The sequence below is a fragment of the Penicillium riverlandense genome (genome assembly GCF_028828495.1).
Source record: "Penicillium riverlandense strain IBT 135883 chromosome Unknown utg000006l_segment0_segment0, whole genome shotgun sequence".
In the NCBI taxonomy this organism is placed as follows: domain Eukaryota; kingdom Fungi; phylum Ascomycota; class Eurotiomycetes; order Eurotiales; family Aspergillaceae; genus Penicillium; species Penicillium riverlandense.
Window position 1 is genome coordinate 1807386 of NW_026643197.1, and position 18057 is coordinate 1825442.

The 18057-nt window shown below is 51.0% G+C and overlaps 5 protein-coding genes across 5 annotated transcripts; 3 read left to right on the plus strand and 2 right to left on the minus strand.

Moving 5' to 3' along the window:
* Positions 1 to 74: 74 nt before the first annotated feature.
* N7474_006971 (uncharacterized protein) lies at positions 75 to 2339 on the minus strand (the record flags this gene model as incomplete). Its single annotated transcript, XM_057198381.1, has 2 exons — positions 75 to 1891; positions 1946 to 2339. 2 exons carry the CDS (start codon positions 2337 to 2339, stop codon positions 75 to 77), a joined length of 2211 nt encoding a protein of 736 aa, XP_057051821.1.
* Positions 2340 to 4468: 2129 nt separating this feature from the next.
* On the plus strand, positions 4469 to 6528 carry N7474_006972 (uncharacterized protein; the record flags this gene model as incomplete). The annotated part of the gene is made up of 5 exons (XM_057198382.1): positions 4469 to 4545; positions 4625 to 4847; positions 4906 to 4984; positions 5044 to 5392; positions 5457 to 6528. 5 exons carry the CDS (start codon positions 4469 to 4471, stop codon positions 6526 to 6528), a joined length of 1800 nt encoding a protein of 599 aa, XP_057051822.1.
* A 1131-nt stretch (positions 6529 to 7659) lies between these two features.
* Positions 7660 to 9234, plus strand: N7474_006973 (NADH:flavin oxidoreductase/NADH oxidase family protein; the record flags this gene model as incomplete). Its single annotated transcript, XM_057198383.1, has 7 exons — positions 7660 to 7728; positions 7780 to 7882; positions 7933 to 8346; positions 8402 to 8421; positions 8477 to 8713; positions 8761 to 9114; positions 9169 to 9234. 7 exons carry the CDS (start codon positions 7660 to 7662, stop codon positions 9232 to 9234), a joined length of 1263 nt encoding a protein of 420 aa, XP_057051823.1.
* Positions 9235 to 10884: 1650 nt separating this feature from the next.
* Positions 10885 to 12465, plus strand: N7474_006974 (uncharacterized protein; the record flags this gene model as incomplete). The annotated part of the gene is made up of 3 exons (XM_057198384.1): positions 10885 to 11778; positions 11833 to 12057; positions 12172 to 12465. The coding sequence occupies 3 exons, from the start codon at positions 10885 to 10887 to the stop codon at positions 12463 to 12465; spliced, it is 1413 nt and encodes a 470-aa protein (XP_057051824.1).
* A 1850-nt stretch (positions 12466 to 14315) lies between these two features.
* Positions 14316 to 15419, minus strand: N7474_006975 (MBL fold metallo-hydrolase; the record flags this gene model as incomplete). Its single annotated transcript, XM_057198385.1, has 2 exons — positions 14316 to 15114; positions 15205 to 15419. The coding sequence occupies 2 exons, from the start codon at positions 15417 to 15419 to the stop codon at positions 14316 to 14318; spliced, it is 1014 nt and encodes a 337-aa protein (XP_057051825.1).
* Positions 15420 to 18057: the final 2638 nt, after the last annotated feature.

Below are 18057 nucleotides of genomic sequence, written 5' to 3' on the forward strand. Positions count from 1 at the left end.
ATCCGCAGTGACTATTAGCCTATCTGAATCCATCGTAAAAATCATAAAAAAACATTCAAAAAAGTTACATGTCCCTACGAACTAGCTCCAGCAACATCAAAGATGTCATTCCTCCACGTCCGTTGCAGACCATGACTCTCATCCCCATCCTCGATAGCTTCCTGCGCCCGAGTTGCCTCCTCATGCCACGTCTTAACAATACTTCCAGGAGCATAAACCCCCTTGAAAACACCAGTACGCGGCGCGTCAATCCCCACTCTGGCTTCCACATCAAGATTAGGGGCCGGCTTCAGTCGTGCCAGCACAGCTCTGACAAAAGTAGCCAAATCCTGCGGGTTTGCAATGCGGGCAGCGCGAAGACGCTCGCGAGCAAATACCAGTTCTCGATTCAGAGCAAAGGCCGCAGCCACGATCTCCTCGGCGATCTTCTTCTCCAGAACGCGACGGACGAGGTGTTTCACGAATGGCTTGACCAGCCACAGGAGGAACCTCCACTTGCTACGCTGGACTTTGTAGTCAAGCTTGTGGATGCGCACCCGCACGCCGCGCAACGTGAAGATCTGCTCCAAGCTGCCACGGCCAATTTCCACGTCCAGAGAAATGTCGATACCGCGACGATCGAGGTAGAAGCTGGCGATACCTTCGTCTTTGAGGTGGAAGATTAGACCTGCACGCGTGCGGAGCCAGTACCCGAAATCCTGAGCGCTGATGTTCAGACCTTGGACCGTTGCAGTGAATGCTGTTTTGATGCCTGTCTCGGTGCGTTTCGAATGTTTCTTGACAATATCAATGTCGTTGCGGGTGCCGATGTGCATGCGGTAGGGAAGGAATGAAGAATAATTGACCGTGTGGCCCGGCTCCAGGATTATATTCTCAACCAGCAGATCCAGCTCCGGCGCGGAAACCTCCAGTCGCGGAATGGGGATATACTGGATGCTTCGCAAGAAAAGAGGGAGGAAAACATTGGCCAGGTCTGCTGGAAGGTCGGTCTTTTTGTCATTGTATGCATCCCACGCATCTTGATAAAGCTTCTTGGTTGCGCCAATGACCTTGGACACAGCTGGGTCATCAGGAACCATATGCAAAGTCCGTTTGGTTTGTGCCAGGAACTCGTCTACATCTCTGCGCAGGTTCGTCTCCGAGCCCACCTTTTCAGAGCGCTCTTTCAGTTCGTCGAGTTTCTGTGGCGCAGCATCAAAAAATCCCGGGTCGGTAAGCATGTCGCGCAATGAAGCGCCCGCTTCTTCTATCAATCTTTCAAATTCAGGATCCTTGTTGGCATGGCGCAGGACATTGTGGAACTTTTGTCGCAGCCGGTCCCATTCCTCTGCGCTCCCGAACAGCCTGAGCAGCTCCCAGAATTGATCCACGGCTTGCTTCAAGTCGGCATTGACATCGATGTCTTCCTGTGCGGCGCTCGCTGTCTCTTCAGCAGCACTTGAATAAAGCTTGGCATAGCGCTGGACCAGGTGCGAGAGAGTTGAAACAGAGTCGGAGTAGTCGGACCTCTCGCGCAGCTTCAGGACGGCCTGTTTCAACCGGTAGAGCAATGTATCCCTCTCTTGGCCCGATAGATGTTCCTTCGCGCTCTCCACTGCCTGGCGGCTGGTGCGAGCGACTCCTTCACCGGCTACCTCCGCTACATGGGCAGCTTCATCCTTGATCTCTTCCCCCGACACCGCACGACCCTTATCGGCCCCGGCACCTTGAACTGCTGCCTGTTCCTGCTCTGAAGGTTGAACTTGTTCGGCGACTTGCTTGGATGTTTCGGACAGGGACGAGGCAGTGTCAGCGAAGATCTGGCGGCCAACTGTAGCAACATCATCGACGAAAAGACGGAAATCGGCGTTGGTCAGCAGCAAAGCCCCCACCGTGCGAAAGCTATCGTACGCTAGTAATTGGACCTGTTAGTCAATGCTCGGGATGCCGACGGAGTAGGACCCACCAGCTTTAGTGTCTGCGCGTGCCTTAATCTGGCCCGCCTGCTGGGACACTCGGGAGCTATCCAACGAAGCTCTCGATCGGGCAAGATGCCATAGAAATTCCTGCAGCCGATCCTCGCTGTTCTTGTCCAGCACAAACTCGATGAACACCTGGATCCACAGGCGACAGTCGCGCACGAGCTGTCGCCCCACACTGCCGATTTCCTGGTTACGGATATTGAGTATGTCGGAAGCTAGCAGGGTGCGCAGATTGGCGATGGTCTGTTCGGTGGATGGCATGTACCCCTCGGACAGGGCGCGGAGCATCTGATAGGAGTGCAGCTTCTGGTGGAGCTGGCGCTGGCGGGAGGTGTCATCCTCATAGCGAGGGAGGAGAGGCTCTGTTTCGCCCGGCATGACGATGGAGGTGGTGGTGGCTAAGCTATCATGGATGATGGATGTTTATGAGGTGTTGGGAGGCAGAAAAAGTAGACGCGCCCAGCCTGTTTTGGGCCATGATGACGAATGACGACACCGCGTTGGTGCAACTATATTTTGACTGCGCGCTAAACGATGACTACGCACGTTTAACAAGACAAGCTCTTTATATGGATCGATACCAATTGGAAGCCTGTCAACCGTGAGCACTGGATTGGGTCCGTCTACGCGCAGCTTGACTTCCCAGCAGATAGCAATAGCGCGCCCGGCATCAACTTATCAACGTCAAATCTGACCTCATTCCCTGGCGATACCGTGTGGATAGAGGCAGTCTTTTCTGCGGAGGAACCAAGCGCAATACGCCAAGTAACACGGGCGCGAAGCCTTACAGGAGTGAATATTATGCACATTCGACAATTGGCGAGACTGCACGGGCGAATCCAGATTCTCCTTCAACTCGATTCGCCGTATATCGTGCTTCACCTGAAATAGCCAGTACCTCAGTGAAGAGTTTAACAAGGCATATTACCAAACTGTGCAGGCTGTGAGGGAAATGAGATGGAGAGTCCAGGCATTGGACAGAACTTTGAAGGATAATAATGAAATAATGATGGCATGGTGTGAATAATAGTCCGACAATAATAACCATGCAAAAACATAATCAGGGTTTACCTTTCTACGTACAATCCACCCTGACGGTGATCGACGATCTCTGGGGACGCTGAATTTAGCCAGCCATTCATAGACAGACCGCATGGAGAGCGTCCCACTGGATTCTTGTTCCTTAATTGGATTTGAATTTTGATGTCCGATTTGGATTTCGATTTGTCCTAAAATTGTCGTGTGCCAGGCGTCTATGAAAGTTAAAAAGCTTCAATTTGGAGGAACGACCCAGTTCTGGTCCCGACATTGAAATTATTCAACCCTGGTATGGGTCCAAAATTCGCTCGTTTAGTGCAACCAGTGCTCGCAAGGGGGTCACTAAACATTCCATGCCGCCTTGCCCACTTCCCGATCCCTTTCCCGACAACTGAGGTGTACGGTGTACTCGTCAGCATGGACTGCAGAAAAAAATTCTTTCAGGGGTTTTGTTGGGGCTGAAGGATATAATCCCCTTTCCCCTCGGCGAGGGAGGCCATTCAGAAGGCAGTATTACATCGCCAACGCGGCCAACGCGAAACCACCTAAAAAAAAACCCGACATGGGAACCGGCCGTAGCAATTTTCCCTATCTGGGGCGGCAGACTCCGCACGCCGAAATCCGTGACCCTCAGGCTTCCAGAACAGCGTCTGCTTTTGCTGACGGGTCCACTTCGGCACTACTCTGCGGCTCTGGGAGCTCCCTGGTGTGGAGACGGATGTGCGCCAGAGACCCAGTCGCCTTCTCCCCGGCCTAGATGGCCAGTCACAGTGCCTGCGCAGACTCCATGCGAGGGCGGGAACGAAAACGCCCTTTCGGCGTTCGAGTTCGAGGTGTACCGTGTAGAATGCCTCCCTCTTTCCGCCAGGACGGACTGTACGGTGTAGTTTCCAGATGGATCATCGCTGCAGCATGCACACCGTCTTGTCCATGGTCTTGTTTCTTGTTGTCGAGTAGCATACCATGCCAGGATGGCAGACTGCGAATAACTGAGGATTCTCCGCATTGGCGACTCGGCGCCGCCCGTCTCCACTACAACCTCCCCTTGCTGCTTGGATCTGATTCCCGAAAAAGAAAGAAGCTTCTGATGGATCCAGATTCCGCCAGGCCCAGCGCCCCCCGAGCACAACGGTTCGCTGCCGTCACCGAATATCCACTCCGCCTGCCCCATCCCTTTGTACCATCCCCGACTCTTCCCGACTCACCGCGATGGCGATTTTCTGCTGGCTGAACAGGCCCCTCGACACGCGGTCCCGGGTAATTATCTGGGTGCGAATCCGCTGCCAGTCGGAACGTCTTGGATGATGCGTGCTCGACCCCAGGGGATATTAACTAGCATGCTAGCTCCACGCCGGGTACATAAAATCAGACTGGACACTGCTGCCCGATCTTTTCTCTCTTCTTTCTATCATTCCTGCCCTCCTTCCTGGTCGAACTCGAGTAAGCCAGTTCGTTCACAGTCTGACACAATGGCTCGATTTCCTTCTCAACAACAAAGCCGGCCGGTGCATGCCACCCCGTTCATGAACCAACCTGCCCCGTCGCCGTAAGTGACTGGACTTCGCACTCGACTGAGTCAATGCCTGGAAGACAAAGAAGGGAAAAGCTAATTGTGCTTGCTATAGTGACGCCGCCAACTACGACACCGCCAACCCTTCCTACATCCGCAAGTACCTGCGCACCTACGGCCTCACTCCACCTCGCGCTGAGAGCTACGAGACCCAGAAGACACGATGCCTGGCCCAGTTGGGACTGAAGAACACCGAAATCGACAAGTTCCTCTACCTCAGCACTCTTCGCAAGAACAATGTGCACCTGTTCTACCGTCTGGTGACGGACCACCTCAGGGTATGCTCTCGCACGTAATGCTCCAATCAGCAATCACATACTAACAACATCCCTGCAGGAGCTCACGCCTCTGATCTACACCCCGGTTGTCGGCGAGGCCTGCCAACGCTGGTCGGAGATCTACCAGCAGCCTGAAGGTAAAACCAAGCCACCGATCTTCCCCGGGAGAGACCGGAACGCTAACGAGCTTCATTAGGCATGTATCTCAGCTGGGAAGACAAGGGCAATCTGGCCGCAGTGATCGCCAATTGGCCTCAGTCGCATGTGGAGATCACATGTATCACCGATGGCTCCCGCATCCTCGGACTGGGAGACCTGGGCATCAACGGCATGGGCATCCCCATTGGCAAACTGGCCCTGTACACGGCCTGTGCGGGTATTCGTCCCGAGGCCACCCTGCCTCTGACGCTGGATCTGGGCACTAGCAACAAGACCCTCCGGGAAGACCCGCTGTACATGGGCAGCCGCCGCGACAAGCTCCGTCCCGAGGAGGAGCTGGAGTTTATGGACGAGCTGATGGCCGCTCTTACCGAGCGCTGGCCGGGGTAAGTGGTTTTGACTCGATTCACACACACGGGTGATCGACGGCGGCTAACGGGAGCTTATTAGTATCGTCATCCAATTCGAGGATTTCAAGAACCCCTTCCCTGCGCTCGAGCGGTACCAGGGTCTGTACACCTGCTTCAATGATGACATCCAAGGCACTGGCGCCGTCATCCTGGGTGGCGTTATCAATGCCGTCAAGCGTTCTGGTCTCCCTTGCAAGGATCACCGCGCCGTGTTCCTGGGTGCCGGCAGTGCTGGCGTCGGTGTCGCCAAGCAGATCGTTGAATTCTTCATGCGCGAGGGCATGACCGAGGACGAGGCCCGTAGCTGTTTCTATCTGGTCGACACCAAGGGTCTAGTGACCGCTGACCGCGGTGACAAGCTCGCCGACCACAAGGTGTACTTCGCCCGCCAAGACAACAAGGGCGAGCAGTTCAAGACCCTCGAGCAGGTCATTGACCATGTCCAGCCCACCATCCTGATGGGTCTGTCGACTCTGGGCGGTGTTTTCACTCCCGAGATCCTGCGCAAGATGGCCGACTGGAACAAGGCCCCGATCATCTTTCCTCTGTCCAACCCCTCGTCCAAGTCCGAGTGCGACTATGAGACTGCCGTCAAGCACACCGACGGCCGCTGCCTCTTCGCCTCTGGCTCCCCCTTCCCCACCATGTCCTTCACCAACTCCGCCGGCGAGACCTCCACCTACTACCCCGGCCAAGGCAACAACATGTACGTCTTCCCGGGTATCGGCCTGGGCAGCATCCTCTCCAAGGCCGTGCGCGTCACCGACAACATGATCTATGCCTCCGGCGAGGCCCTCTCCAAGGCCCTGACCGCCGAGGAGATCGAGCGTGGTCTCCTGTACCCGGACATCACCCGCATCCGCCACGTCAGCATGGTCGTCACCCGCGAGGTGATGCGCGCCGCCCAGAAAGATGGCGTCGACCGCGAGACCGCCCTGCGCAATATGTCGGATGCCGACTTGGACTCCTGGATCAAGGCCCGCATGTACGACCCGCACACTGAAGTTCGTGCCTTGGAACGCGAGGTTGGCCACCTGCTCTCCAGCCTGGGCACGATCTCCCCGCCGCTGAGCAACGGCTCCCCCGTTGACGAGAAGAACGCCAAGCTGTAAGATCTCGACCTTCATTACTTATCTGCCTGCCTGCCTCGTTATATATGTCAGGCTTTCATTTCGATCGCTTCACCTTGTTGACGTTAAAATCTGTTCTAATCACCGTCCCTGCTTAGGATCACCGCGTGATGATGGATTCAGCATGTTTCCCTTTTGCCTCCCTCTGCCTCATCTGGAATTCGAGCGCTCTCATTTTCGATTTTATGTTCTGCTGGATGGATCCCTCGGTTTTTGATTGAATACCCTTTTTTTCTCACATGTTCTCGGTTTTTCGCATTTTGGGTCCCCTTCCTGCATTTTTGGGATCTGGCTTAGGACAGCATTCAATGACATCTGATCTAAATAAATGGACTTTCTCTCCGCCGCCCCTCTCGGTCCGAACGCCGTAGATCTGGTCTGGGGTTATCGCCCGTGCCGCTCCTCGGTCCGTTGCCACACTTCACACGGAGCATTTCCTCGTGTCTCGATGTACCTATTATCTCCATCTATGTATCCTGGTTTCTCCTCTGGCCTACCGCTACCAAGTGCAACGATATGATCAGACCAAACCTACGATCAGCTTGGGAATTGGCGCATGTAGGACTATGTATTCGCGAAGAAGAATCGTCACATGTTGAAGCCGGACAAACCTGTCTCCCCGAATAACAACCAACTGTCACAGTCCTAGACTCAAGTGGATACTGGTAGGATTTCCACTATCTCCCTGCTGCAGAAAATTAAGTTAAAAAGCTACGGCTCTCCTGGATCGTGCCCAGGCCGATCTGGGTCGACGGAGAGATTAATCCCTCCGTGTGGGGCGATGACGAACGAAATGCCGAGGCTATTTTTTTAAGTTAACCCTGAAGAGCCTGAATAATGAACGGTGTTCATATTTTTCTTTTGGATCTCTTGCTATCGGTAGAGGAGTATAACTGTTTCGGTAGGGCCTGTTTTTGAGCGTGCTGTACATTTCAACTTACAACAATTGCAGATTTTGCTCATCGAGATCTGCACATTGCATTTCAGGGACGCCTGCACGTATTTCAAGGCCCGCATATTAGGGCCGCCTGCAAGCAAATTACAGTGATACCGCACTGTATAGAACCATACATCCATCTATTCATTCGGCGCAAATACTACGTACGACACAGCATGTCTTCCCCACTAGCAGATCCCGTCAAGCTTCCTTGCGGGCTAGTCTTCCCCAACCGCCTAAGCAAGGTAGGTCTGATCTCATTGTCATACAGCTACAGCCATATTAACATCATGCAGGCTGCAATGGCCGAGCTCATGGCCAAAACTAACCACCCAAATCCCAAACTCCTAGCCGCCTACGAGAACTGGGCCGAAGGCGGATGGGGTAGCATTCTGACAGGTGAGCACTTCCACCCATAGAGACGACGCGTCAAACTAACCTTTGTTCAGGAAACGTCCAGGTTGACGTCAACCACATGGGCAGCCCATTTGATGCGGCCTTGCATTCTGAGTACACGGGCAACGACGAGGCTCTGCTATCGGAGTGGAAGAAGTACGCCGACGCGTGCCAGAAGCACGGCACGCCAGCTCTCCTGCAGATTTGCCATCCCGGCCGTCAGTCGTTTCGGGTTGCCGGTCGTCGTGGCATCTTCGGATCGACACTTGCTCCTAGTGTTGTCCCTATGAACATAGGCGATGGCTGGCTCATGAGAACTCTTGCGGCCATCACCTGGTCACAGCCGCGGGAGATGACCCGCGCCGATATCGAGAGGGTGATTCGACAGTTTGTCGATACTGCTAGACTGGCGGCCGATGCTGGGTTTGCGGGCGTGGAGTTGCATGGGGCTCATGGGTACTTACTTGGTAGGTTCACTACTGGATGGACTGAAGATGGTATACTGACTGTGGTTGCTCCCAGATCAATTCCTGAATGCCAAGGTGGGCTAATTTATTTTGAGATACCGTGCAATGAAAGGAACTAATGAACGAATAGACCAATATCCGCACTGATGAATATGGCGGCACGCCCGCGAAACGCGCTCGATTTGTACTGGAGATCTTGTCCGAGATCCGCAAAGTTGTTCCACCAAAGTTCTGCGTGGGTATCAAACTCAACTCCGCTGATCAAAGCTCTGCCGCCTTTGAAGACGTCATGACACAAATCAAGCTGCTCGTTGAGGCGGGTATCGACTTCATGGAGATCAGCGGTGGGACCTACGAGGATACTAGGGTGAGTAGAGGTCCATATTCAATCACGACGGAAGCTAATTAATATAGATGATGGGCTATACCTCCCAATCAACCCCTCAAGCACCCAAATCTGAACGCACTGCCGCTCGTGAAGCCTACTTCCTCGAATTTGCCAAGGCAGTGCGCCAGCGACACCCAAAGCTGATCCTTATGCTGACAGGCGGGTTCCGGAGTCGTGCTGGTGCCGAAGCTGCAATTAAAGACAATGCTTGTGATCTGATTGGAATTGCACGACCGGCTGCTGTGGACCCAAGATGGCCCCTGAAGCTTCTGGATGAGAGTATTCCGCATGACAAAATGCAACTGCTTCTGAACAAAGCGCCAGTGCCTTTCTTTGCAAGGTGGTTGCCAAGCTTTCTTGTGGGCGCTGGAGCTGAGTCTGTAAGTTTCTCATGACCTAACCGCATGTATGATTGACTGATTTATCTGCGTTAGACATATTATGCGAACCAGATCCAGCGGTTTGCTAGGGGGCTTAGTACATATGGCCCTGCTTTGTGAAGGAATTCGACGCGTTGTTTGGTAAACTGTGAAAGGATTCATTGATATCCTTTGTTCTAGATGATTACATCGTTCTTTTTGTGTACGTAGTAATTAATCTTGCAATCTTGATAGAGATTCTTAGCTGGCAATCGCTCACTAGTCAGTCTATCTAGCGTATAATATATCTCTGTGCTTTTATATTTTAAGGACGTACCTGCTCTTACAGTGCGTGCCGAAACTGGTGCGACCACCTACACTCTTCTATTGATTCTCCGCCTCCAATGCGAAGACACACTAGTCTATATTGGGGGTATTTCCGGAGTACCCCTGTCAGTTGGACGTGTATTGCTTTTACGTAGATTACATAGTACTTTTAAGTATGTATTCGCTTGTAAATTCAATATATCCAACACCTCTATACCCCCTCTCCCAAATAGTCTCCCGAGGGAGGGGTATCCTAACAACTAATCCCGAGTGATCGAGCTAAGATGGCCCCAAACCTAGCTCCTTCAAAAGCATGAGCTTATTTATGATATGATCTATAGTGGGGAGCTATCTATATTGCAGATGGCATAGGCTACTAGCTATAATAGGAATACTGTCCTAAGAATCTCTTCTTATGTACCGACGTTTAGTAGCGTAATAGCACCGCCTAACAAAGGTGGACGACCCCGTAGCATCGCTCTAGTCATGTTTAAGGTTTTGCGCGATTACCTACCCGAAAAGCCTACCCTCCAATTCGTCACTGTCCAGTCGCCGAATAAAGTACTAAACTGAGTACTTGCTAATATAAGCATCCTTTTTGACACGATTTCCTAGCAGAATTCGGGCCATTTCTCATACAGTATTGATTTGGGGTGGTAGACCCTATTGATCTGTGAATGTAATATAACTTAGAAGGTTAGATACTTCTGTGGTGGTAAGTTTTGGCTATTTGGTGTATATTCGCCGCGTGATGCACGACCATTGATTCAATCACGGAGGGTAGATTTAGGTAAATTCAAGACCCTTGCAGCACCTCAAACAGAATTATTTAACCATTTTGAATAGCTCCAGTTGCAAGCATTATGCTGATCTCACGTTGGACCGCTGAATTTGCATTTATTGTGGCTATTTTGGTGGTAAATGAGTTGCGGTTAATTTCGTTGGTGGCCGGGTGCGCATTGCATTACTTGAACTCCCCGCATTACGGCCCCCGCATGCCTAAGCCGTAAGCTAGAATAATAATTCACTTGCAATTCGTCCATTCCGCATACTTTTATCCCGCATCAACGAGACGCCAGATAGCACTCGTCAATCTTGTTTTCAAACTTGCCGATACTGTGGTAATCAGAGACTTGTTATTTACAACATTCGCTTTAAAGACATGAATTGCCAATATTGTGAGGCTAAATTCACTCGCGGAGAGCATCTTGAGCGACATCTCCGCCGCCATTCTGGGCTGCGTCCATATTCTTGTCAGATCTGCTTGCGTGCTTTTTCAAGAAGGTGACAAACACTTCGACCCTATGATGAAGCAGCTATTTACAATCATTTAGGGATACCCTCGCTAGGCACCTTGCAACTCATGGCCCAGCGGGAAAGGGGCTTGTTGTGCGCAGGAGAAGCACCACCGCCTGCCGACCTTGTTCCCAAGATAAGGTGAAGTGCAGTGGTAGTCTACCATGTATGAGATGTCATAATAAAGGTCGCAATTGCGTCTACGAAAGCGAAAAGTCCCACCCAGGACCAATAAACGATGAAGCCCGCTCAGCACTGGATCCGCCAGCTGCTCTTGTGTTCCAAGGTGCCGCTGAAGTGCCCCTGATGAATCAGCAACCATCAGAAAATAATGTCTCGGAATTGGATTTACATGGCTCATTTGATATACCTGACAATACTGTTGGTTTCTCGGGAAATGTTGGCGAGTCCTTCGCAGCATTCGAGATGGGACTCGAGTTACCTTGGCTTTTCCCCCACGATGACCCTTTTTACGATAGTCCTCTAGTCAATCTGCAACCGCATTTCGATCCGACCTCATATTATGGCTATCTCCATGCCTCCTCTATTACACCCCCGGGAGCGACTCGGGGAACGACCCAGAATTATAGACAGGGTGGTTCCAACTTACAGCGCGGTCGTGAGGATCAGTCCGAAATGATCTCGCCTTCGCCTCGTGGGCAGCAGCAACTGGGTCGGTCGCAAGGTGCGACACCCAGCGTGCACTCGATCATTAGTCCTACAGACGATGACATAACTATGGCTGAGAGCTTTTGCCACGTTAGGATGCCGCTGGAGACAGCCTATAATGCCATACTTGCATTCTACAAAGAGCAGTCTAAGGGTCGCTCTAATAACCTTCTGTTTCCTCAGTTGTCTGTCTTTGACTCGTTTATTCAACTCTACTATGAATACTTTGACAATCAGTTGCCGTTCATTCACCCGTCGCTGCTGGAGCAGGAGGACATACCGTGGATCCTTATTCTGGCTGTTGCATCAGTCGGTTCTCAGTACACGAAACTGACTAAACGAGCTCAATATTCGTCTATGCTGACCCTTTTGAGATTGTCTCTTCCACTTGATGTATGGACCACCCGGAGCTTCTGGTTTACGCCTAGCCTGCTGACCCGACGATAGGCGCTGAAAGCTCAGAGATACGATACGCTGATCTTAGCACAATGTGTTCTGCTTGCTGTCACCAATCTCATGTTCACAGGATTCGACAATGTCATCAATCTGCAGATCTACCGTAGCTGGCTCGCTACATTGATTCGACCATTTCTCTCCCATAATACATCAAAAGCCTCATTGTTATCTCCTGAAGTCACGACGGCTAAAACTCATGGCCGGTGGCATTCATGGGTACACCTGGAGTCACAAAGGCGTGTTGTGTATTGCTTCTTAGGTTAGTGAACCCAAGTAGGCCCCGGAATTTACCTGGCCTCTTTAATTTTTCTTATTGTATAATGCTCACAGCCTGCCGAAGTTGTGGATTGCATGTGCTTCATCTTCATGGGGATGCAGCCTAGCTTCGCCGCACAAGACTATGAGCAACTGCTTCCATCCTCCGACGCTATGTGGAAATTGCGGAATAAAGCCGAATGGAGTAATAATCCAGGCTCCTGCAACGGTTTGTCTCGACGCCCCCAAGTTTTCCTAATTGCCGAGCTGACAAATATCGATTTCACTAGAGTCACCCAGTTTGAAGCAGTTGTTTTCTATGAAATGGGCTCTAAACAGTACTTTCTTAAATTCAGCAGAGTTCAGTAAGCTCGCCTTACATCTCATGTTGTTTGTGGAGGAAAAGCGAGCTATCGCCGTCTCCCAGTCTTGTGCACTCAATGACTGCAGTGACCACGGTGAACGCGTGGAAACTGCAATGTCTTCCCGAAAAAGCAGATTAGACTGGAAGTTCAAATTGTTGGAAGCATCGGAGCTACCTGGACTTATTCTTGGAGGGTCTATTCGAGGTTTCCGATACGACTTTTTTCATTTACTATCCATCCTCCGGCACATTCCACTGAGGACACTCTACGCATACTCTGGCTGGTATGCGTCTAAGTCGGATATTTCGACTGCGAAAGTCTTTTTAACCACATGGATGCAACTGAATCCAGAAGCATCGCGGGAATGCGTTGCGCATGCAGGGGCTTTACTTGGCAGAGTCAGATCCATTGCTACTCCCAGTTGCTATCACTATTTTTGTCTCCTTATCGCTACTCTATTTCTCTGGGCTTACGAGAAACTAAACCCCAACGCACTCTCTACACATAACCAACAGTCCTTGCCCGGTGGTTCCCGCGTACTGCTCAAAATCGACCAGTCTTATGAATCAAGTGTGATTGAACGATGGGTCCGGGGTGATTCGGATGTGCTCGTTCATCTCACAGGGGTAGGTATACTGTCTAGTCCCGGAAGTGCCAGTCGCATACTGAAGGAGTTTCTTCGCATTCTTGAGAGTCGTACAGAATGGCCAACACTGTGCAAGGGGCTAATACTAGGCGTGGGTGAGCTTTTCAACGAGAACCCACCCGAAACGACCATATCGTATTCTCACGATATTTTTCTCTGAACAATCCCTAACACTATCGTCATTTGGACCATCTGGTGCTTGACGGCCGAGTTACTAGCCATGACCAATCGATACGAATGCAATACAAACCCGATACCGCATTTCGGTTATATAATTCAAGTAGCTTTGTCTATGAATACATTCTCTAGACGGTTGACCGAAACTCTCCGCAAGAGAAATGCGTGCTACAATCTTCTCATTTCTAAAAAAATTTTTCACAACCGGCTCCAGCTCCGAGATTGTACAATTGACTAGGCCAACTATAACCAGAATCTCTTATAAACGAAAGATTTTGTACGTGTAGGTAAGCACATATATTTAACTAGTAGGTTCCACAGAGGGTAAAAGTCCTTCAGTGCTTCGTGGACGCTCTCTGTCTTCATTGAAGCGTCGATGCGATCTGCGGTTATAAACTACTGCACATGACCAGAAGCTGATCCACACAGACTACGGAGCGGCCAAGCGGGGAACCGAAAAGAACGGAGAGCCGGATCCCCGAGTTGCCTTGCCATGTGGCGCTGTTTGCCTCTTCGCGGTATACTGTGCTCATATGCTGGGAGAAGATATACCACCTTTACCTTGCGAGATTAAAGTTCTTCTTAAGCTCAGGTGGGAGGGAGGAGAGCTTCCCAACCTCGGCGCGAACTTCGGTTTTCCAAACCCCAGACTAAAGGCCCTGCCCCAGCTTCTGTGTCACGAAGGACTGTGGTTAACAACCCCCGCACTGCAACTTGTCTTGCGAGTGATGGTGATAGACTGAGTCGAGCCCCAGCGTAGAGTGTGAATCGAACAGAGAACTTGAACCAATTTTGTGCTTGATAGTATAGCGAGGCGAAACTGTGTGATCCTTGCATACCATTCCACTTAAACTATTCTATTAATTCTACTATCATAAAACATAAGCCTGCTCATACACCAGATCCACAACCCTCGAACTCGTGCCTGATTCCACCGCCACAGTTGCAGCCGTCGTGTCTACCCGATAGGGTCTGATGAGACTACTGTAGACTGTGTCAGTGCATATCTCAGCAGAAAAGGAGGAATTAGCCTACCACTCATCATGCAAACACCAAATTACCCTCTCGGGCTCCCCCACCCACCTCAGGAGCTCCGTTGCAAAGTCGGCAGCGGACCCGTTGAACGGTCTGCCGTTCAGATTCGCTCTGCCGGCAATACCCTGCACCACAAGATTCGGCCGTGGTCGTATCGTCTTCATGATCCCCTCGTACGCACCTAGGTGCGCATTGAACAGAATTCCTCCTTTCCATATTCCAGCACCAGCAGCACTTGCGCCTCCTCTCCGCAAAACATGAAACATAAGTTGCCCCCCATCACAAGCTGACATGACATTCCTCCCTTCACCTCTATCCTCCAACCACTCCAGAAAACACCGCAGCTTCTCATCCCCCGCAATAGCCTCAACCGAAACAAGCTCCCTCAGCCTAAATAGTCCGTACTTCATTCCCCGAGTGACATCTAGCGTGCCATCAAAGGGTGTCGCCTCTCCATCATACGGAACACCTGTGTCAAAAACATCAGGAAGCGTCTTGTGGCTACCTGGGAGGAGGCAGTGCAGGCTCGGCCATATATGCACCTCTGCTACCGCCAGCGTATGGTGTGGCTCAGCGGGGGCAGTTGGAGGGTTCCCTTGGTGGAGGGGAATGGTAGGGCTAGCTGCTGCAGCAGCAAGGCGCATCTCCCGCGTAAAAAGAGGAACGCGCTCCCCGCCAGCGACGGGAAGGAGCTGGGTTTCTGGCACCCCTGCGTCGCGGAGACGGTTGATGGCTTCACCATTGGCGATGACGATTGCGTCGGTGCGTTTAGCGATCACATCGGCGCCAGGCAGGCTGTAGCGACATTACTAGGTTAGCAGGGGGAGTTAAGATTGCGAGTAAGATTACAATTATCGGTGGGTCTTATGCGAAGAGGGGACGTACTGATCGAAATGTGCGTGGGAGATCAGGATGTAATCTACGTCCGTTATATCGTTGATGTTGAGGGCTTGAGGCAACAATGAGGGTCGGTTTAGCCATGTGTCGTGGAAGATGGTCAGGCCTGCTACTCGAAGGCGGAAGGTCGTCGCACCTAGTCGATGAGACGGGGTTCTGAATGCCAGATCAGGGCTGCATACCAAAATACTCCAGGGTCTCATTGTTCTCCATTTCACTATGAAGATCGCTCTTGATTGAGTCTCTAGTAAGACCGGGAATGTAGAAATGGAAGCATATTGGTTGGGTCTTAAGTACGGACAAGTAGAGGTACAATGGGCCAATTGCGGGGTCCCGAGGGGACTCTTTTCAGTACGAAACACCTTTGTCCTGCTCTGAAAATTATACTTCTAACCCATGTCCGAGAAGACCAACTTGAGCTAAGTGAATAATACAGCTATTCTCTGCTCCCCTCAATGTCCTCTGTGAAGGCGGTTCGCTCAGATGGAACTAGTACGTCGGGAGCCCGCAATTACGGGTGGTGTCATCGGCTCCCCACCTTTCTCTTCGCCAGCGTTGGGGACGTCACCACATCCTGGATTGTCACTCGGAAAATTCGTTGCCTCCGCTCCAGTAACCGATCATTCGGTTATTGAAATGTCGGGAGCGCAAGTCTATGAAAAGCGTCACCAGAAGTACTTCTTAAATGACAGATATTTTCTCATGCTCGCTAGCCAATTCTTCTTCACGATAGAAACGTCCAATGTCGGAATCAAAGCCTTTCAGAGTCATCATTATTGGGGCCGGGCTGGCGGGCTCCTTGCTTGCTAACGGTCTCCTGAACAAGAATATCAATTTTACCATCTATGAGCGTGACCCAGAGGGCTCCAAACGGGAGGGCTACCAAATCCGTCTAGGGGATTCTGCTCTGACAGGCTTCATAGTTTGTTTACGCGAGGATCACCTCAATAGGATCGTTCAAAAGCTTGGACAATCCGCATCATCTGGGGGTGCTGCTCCATGCCTGTACTCGACCAAGTTCGACCCTATCTTGGATTTGACCAGCTTACCCAGCTACTCAAGATCTTATGCTATCAATAGGGTGATCCTGCGCAGCTTGCTTGTGGAGCCTGTAAGAGCAAGTGGAAATGTTGTATATGACAAATGCTTCGCGTCCTACCACATCAAGCGGGATGATTCTAGTGGACACGAGAGCGTCAAGGTATTCTTCACAGATGGAAAGTCTGACGAATGTGATATCCTGATTGGCGCAGACGGGAGTGGTTCACGAATCAACAAGGCAGTTGGGTTGGAAAATTTGGTCAGTCTTGACACGCACTGGTCTTTCTTGGCGAAGGGAAGCCTACCGAGGGACCGAATGAATAAACTCCCGCATCAGTTGCAGAACGGACCGGTTCTGGTGTTTTCAAAGGGCGTCTCTTTTTTTTATGCATGTAAGTTCATGCACTCAACAAGCTCACACTCTGGTTTTATATTGGTTACTGACACATCTTTGGTCAAGTATACCTGCCTTCGCAGGCGACTGATTCAACGAGTAATCATGTAGCTTATGATGAGAGCGAGGCGTCTTTCTACTGGGGTTTAAACGTCCCCAGAGCTCTGGCCACTGCCTACAAGTCTTACCAGGACATTCCCAACCGACTAGAGTTCTGCCTGGACATTATCAAAGACTGGGCACCCGAATAGTGAGTCACTCCGTTTAACTCAAAAATTTTGAACAATATCGCAACAAATCCACTGACAGAGGGCCAACAGTAAGGACCTGCTCAGCACAGGCCAAGAAGATGAGGACTGCTCCGGCATTTACGTTACTCCCTTGCGCGCAAGTACCAGGCCCGCTAAGGACTGGCGACAACGTCTTGAGAAGAAGGCGGGAGAGGAGATGCACGAAAAGGGGCACGCAAGAATCTGGCTACTTGGGGATGCGATCCATGCAATGCAACCTAACCGGTATCATTCCTGATGACATATTAACGCTTCCTCACTGACTTAGTATTCCCACAGAGGCATGGGTGGGAACCAAGCAATGCATGATTGTGCTGAGCTTCTTCCATACCTGCTGAACCTGAATGGGACCGCAAGCAAGGGCAGACCCCCCTCTACTGAAGAAATATCTTTGGCGTGCGCGCGATACGAATCGGCAATGATTGAACGGGCTTTCGCATGGGTCTCAAAAAGTGGAGGAACTTCAATGCCCGTAAGGATAAAGTGAGGGCTTTAGTTGTTTGAAAACTGACAGTCACTGAATTCTAGGGATGGGATTTTGACGGAATTCTGGGGAAATTAATCTCGATCTTCAGCAAATTACTCGTACCTTTACTGGCAACCTTTCTTCGCAGATCATCCGCAAAATCTTGGGATGAACAAAGGACTTGATGGAGACTGACTGAATGCATTGACAACAAATCGTGAAATCTCATATCAAAGAGAGTAATGTATTCTAGGTAGCCTATTGATTCAATTACTCCCAGAGCAACGGTTATAGGCCAGTAAAAATATTTGTCCGGTCTAATGAATTTTATAACCAGACATGGCTTTCTTCATGTTTCGAGCCAATGCTGGCCCGGGGGCCCATGAGGTTAGTTTTTCGAGAGAAGATTTGATGTCCCTGACTTGGCAAGCTTGTTCTCGAATAATCCACCATTTTTTCTCATATAGAAATAAAGTAGGCAGTCATTTTTTTAAGTTTGTGGATTGGTTGTTCGTATAGAAGCTCCAGAATGCCCCAGTTGATGGATGTCTTGGCATCCACTCCGGCTCAACTTCCCTCATCCGTCCCTCCCGACGTCACACCCCAGGCAACGTCAGTCCACCACGCCAGGGTATTGTGACACATGAACA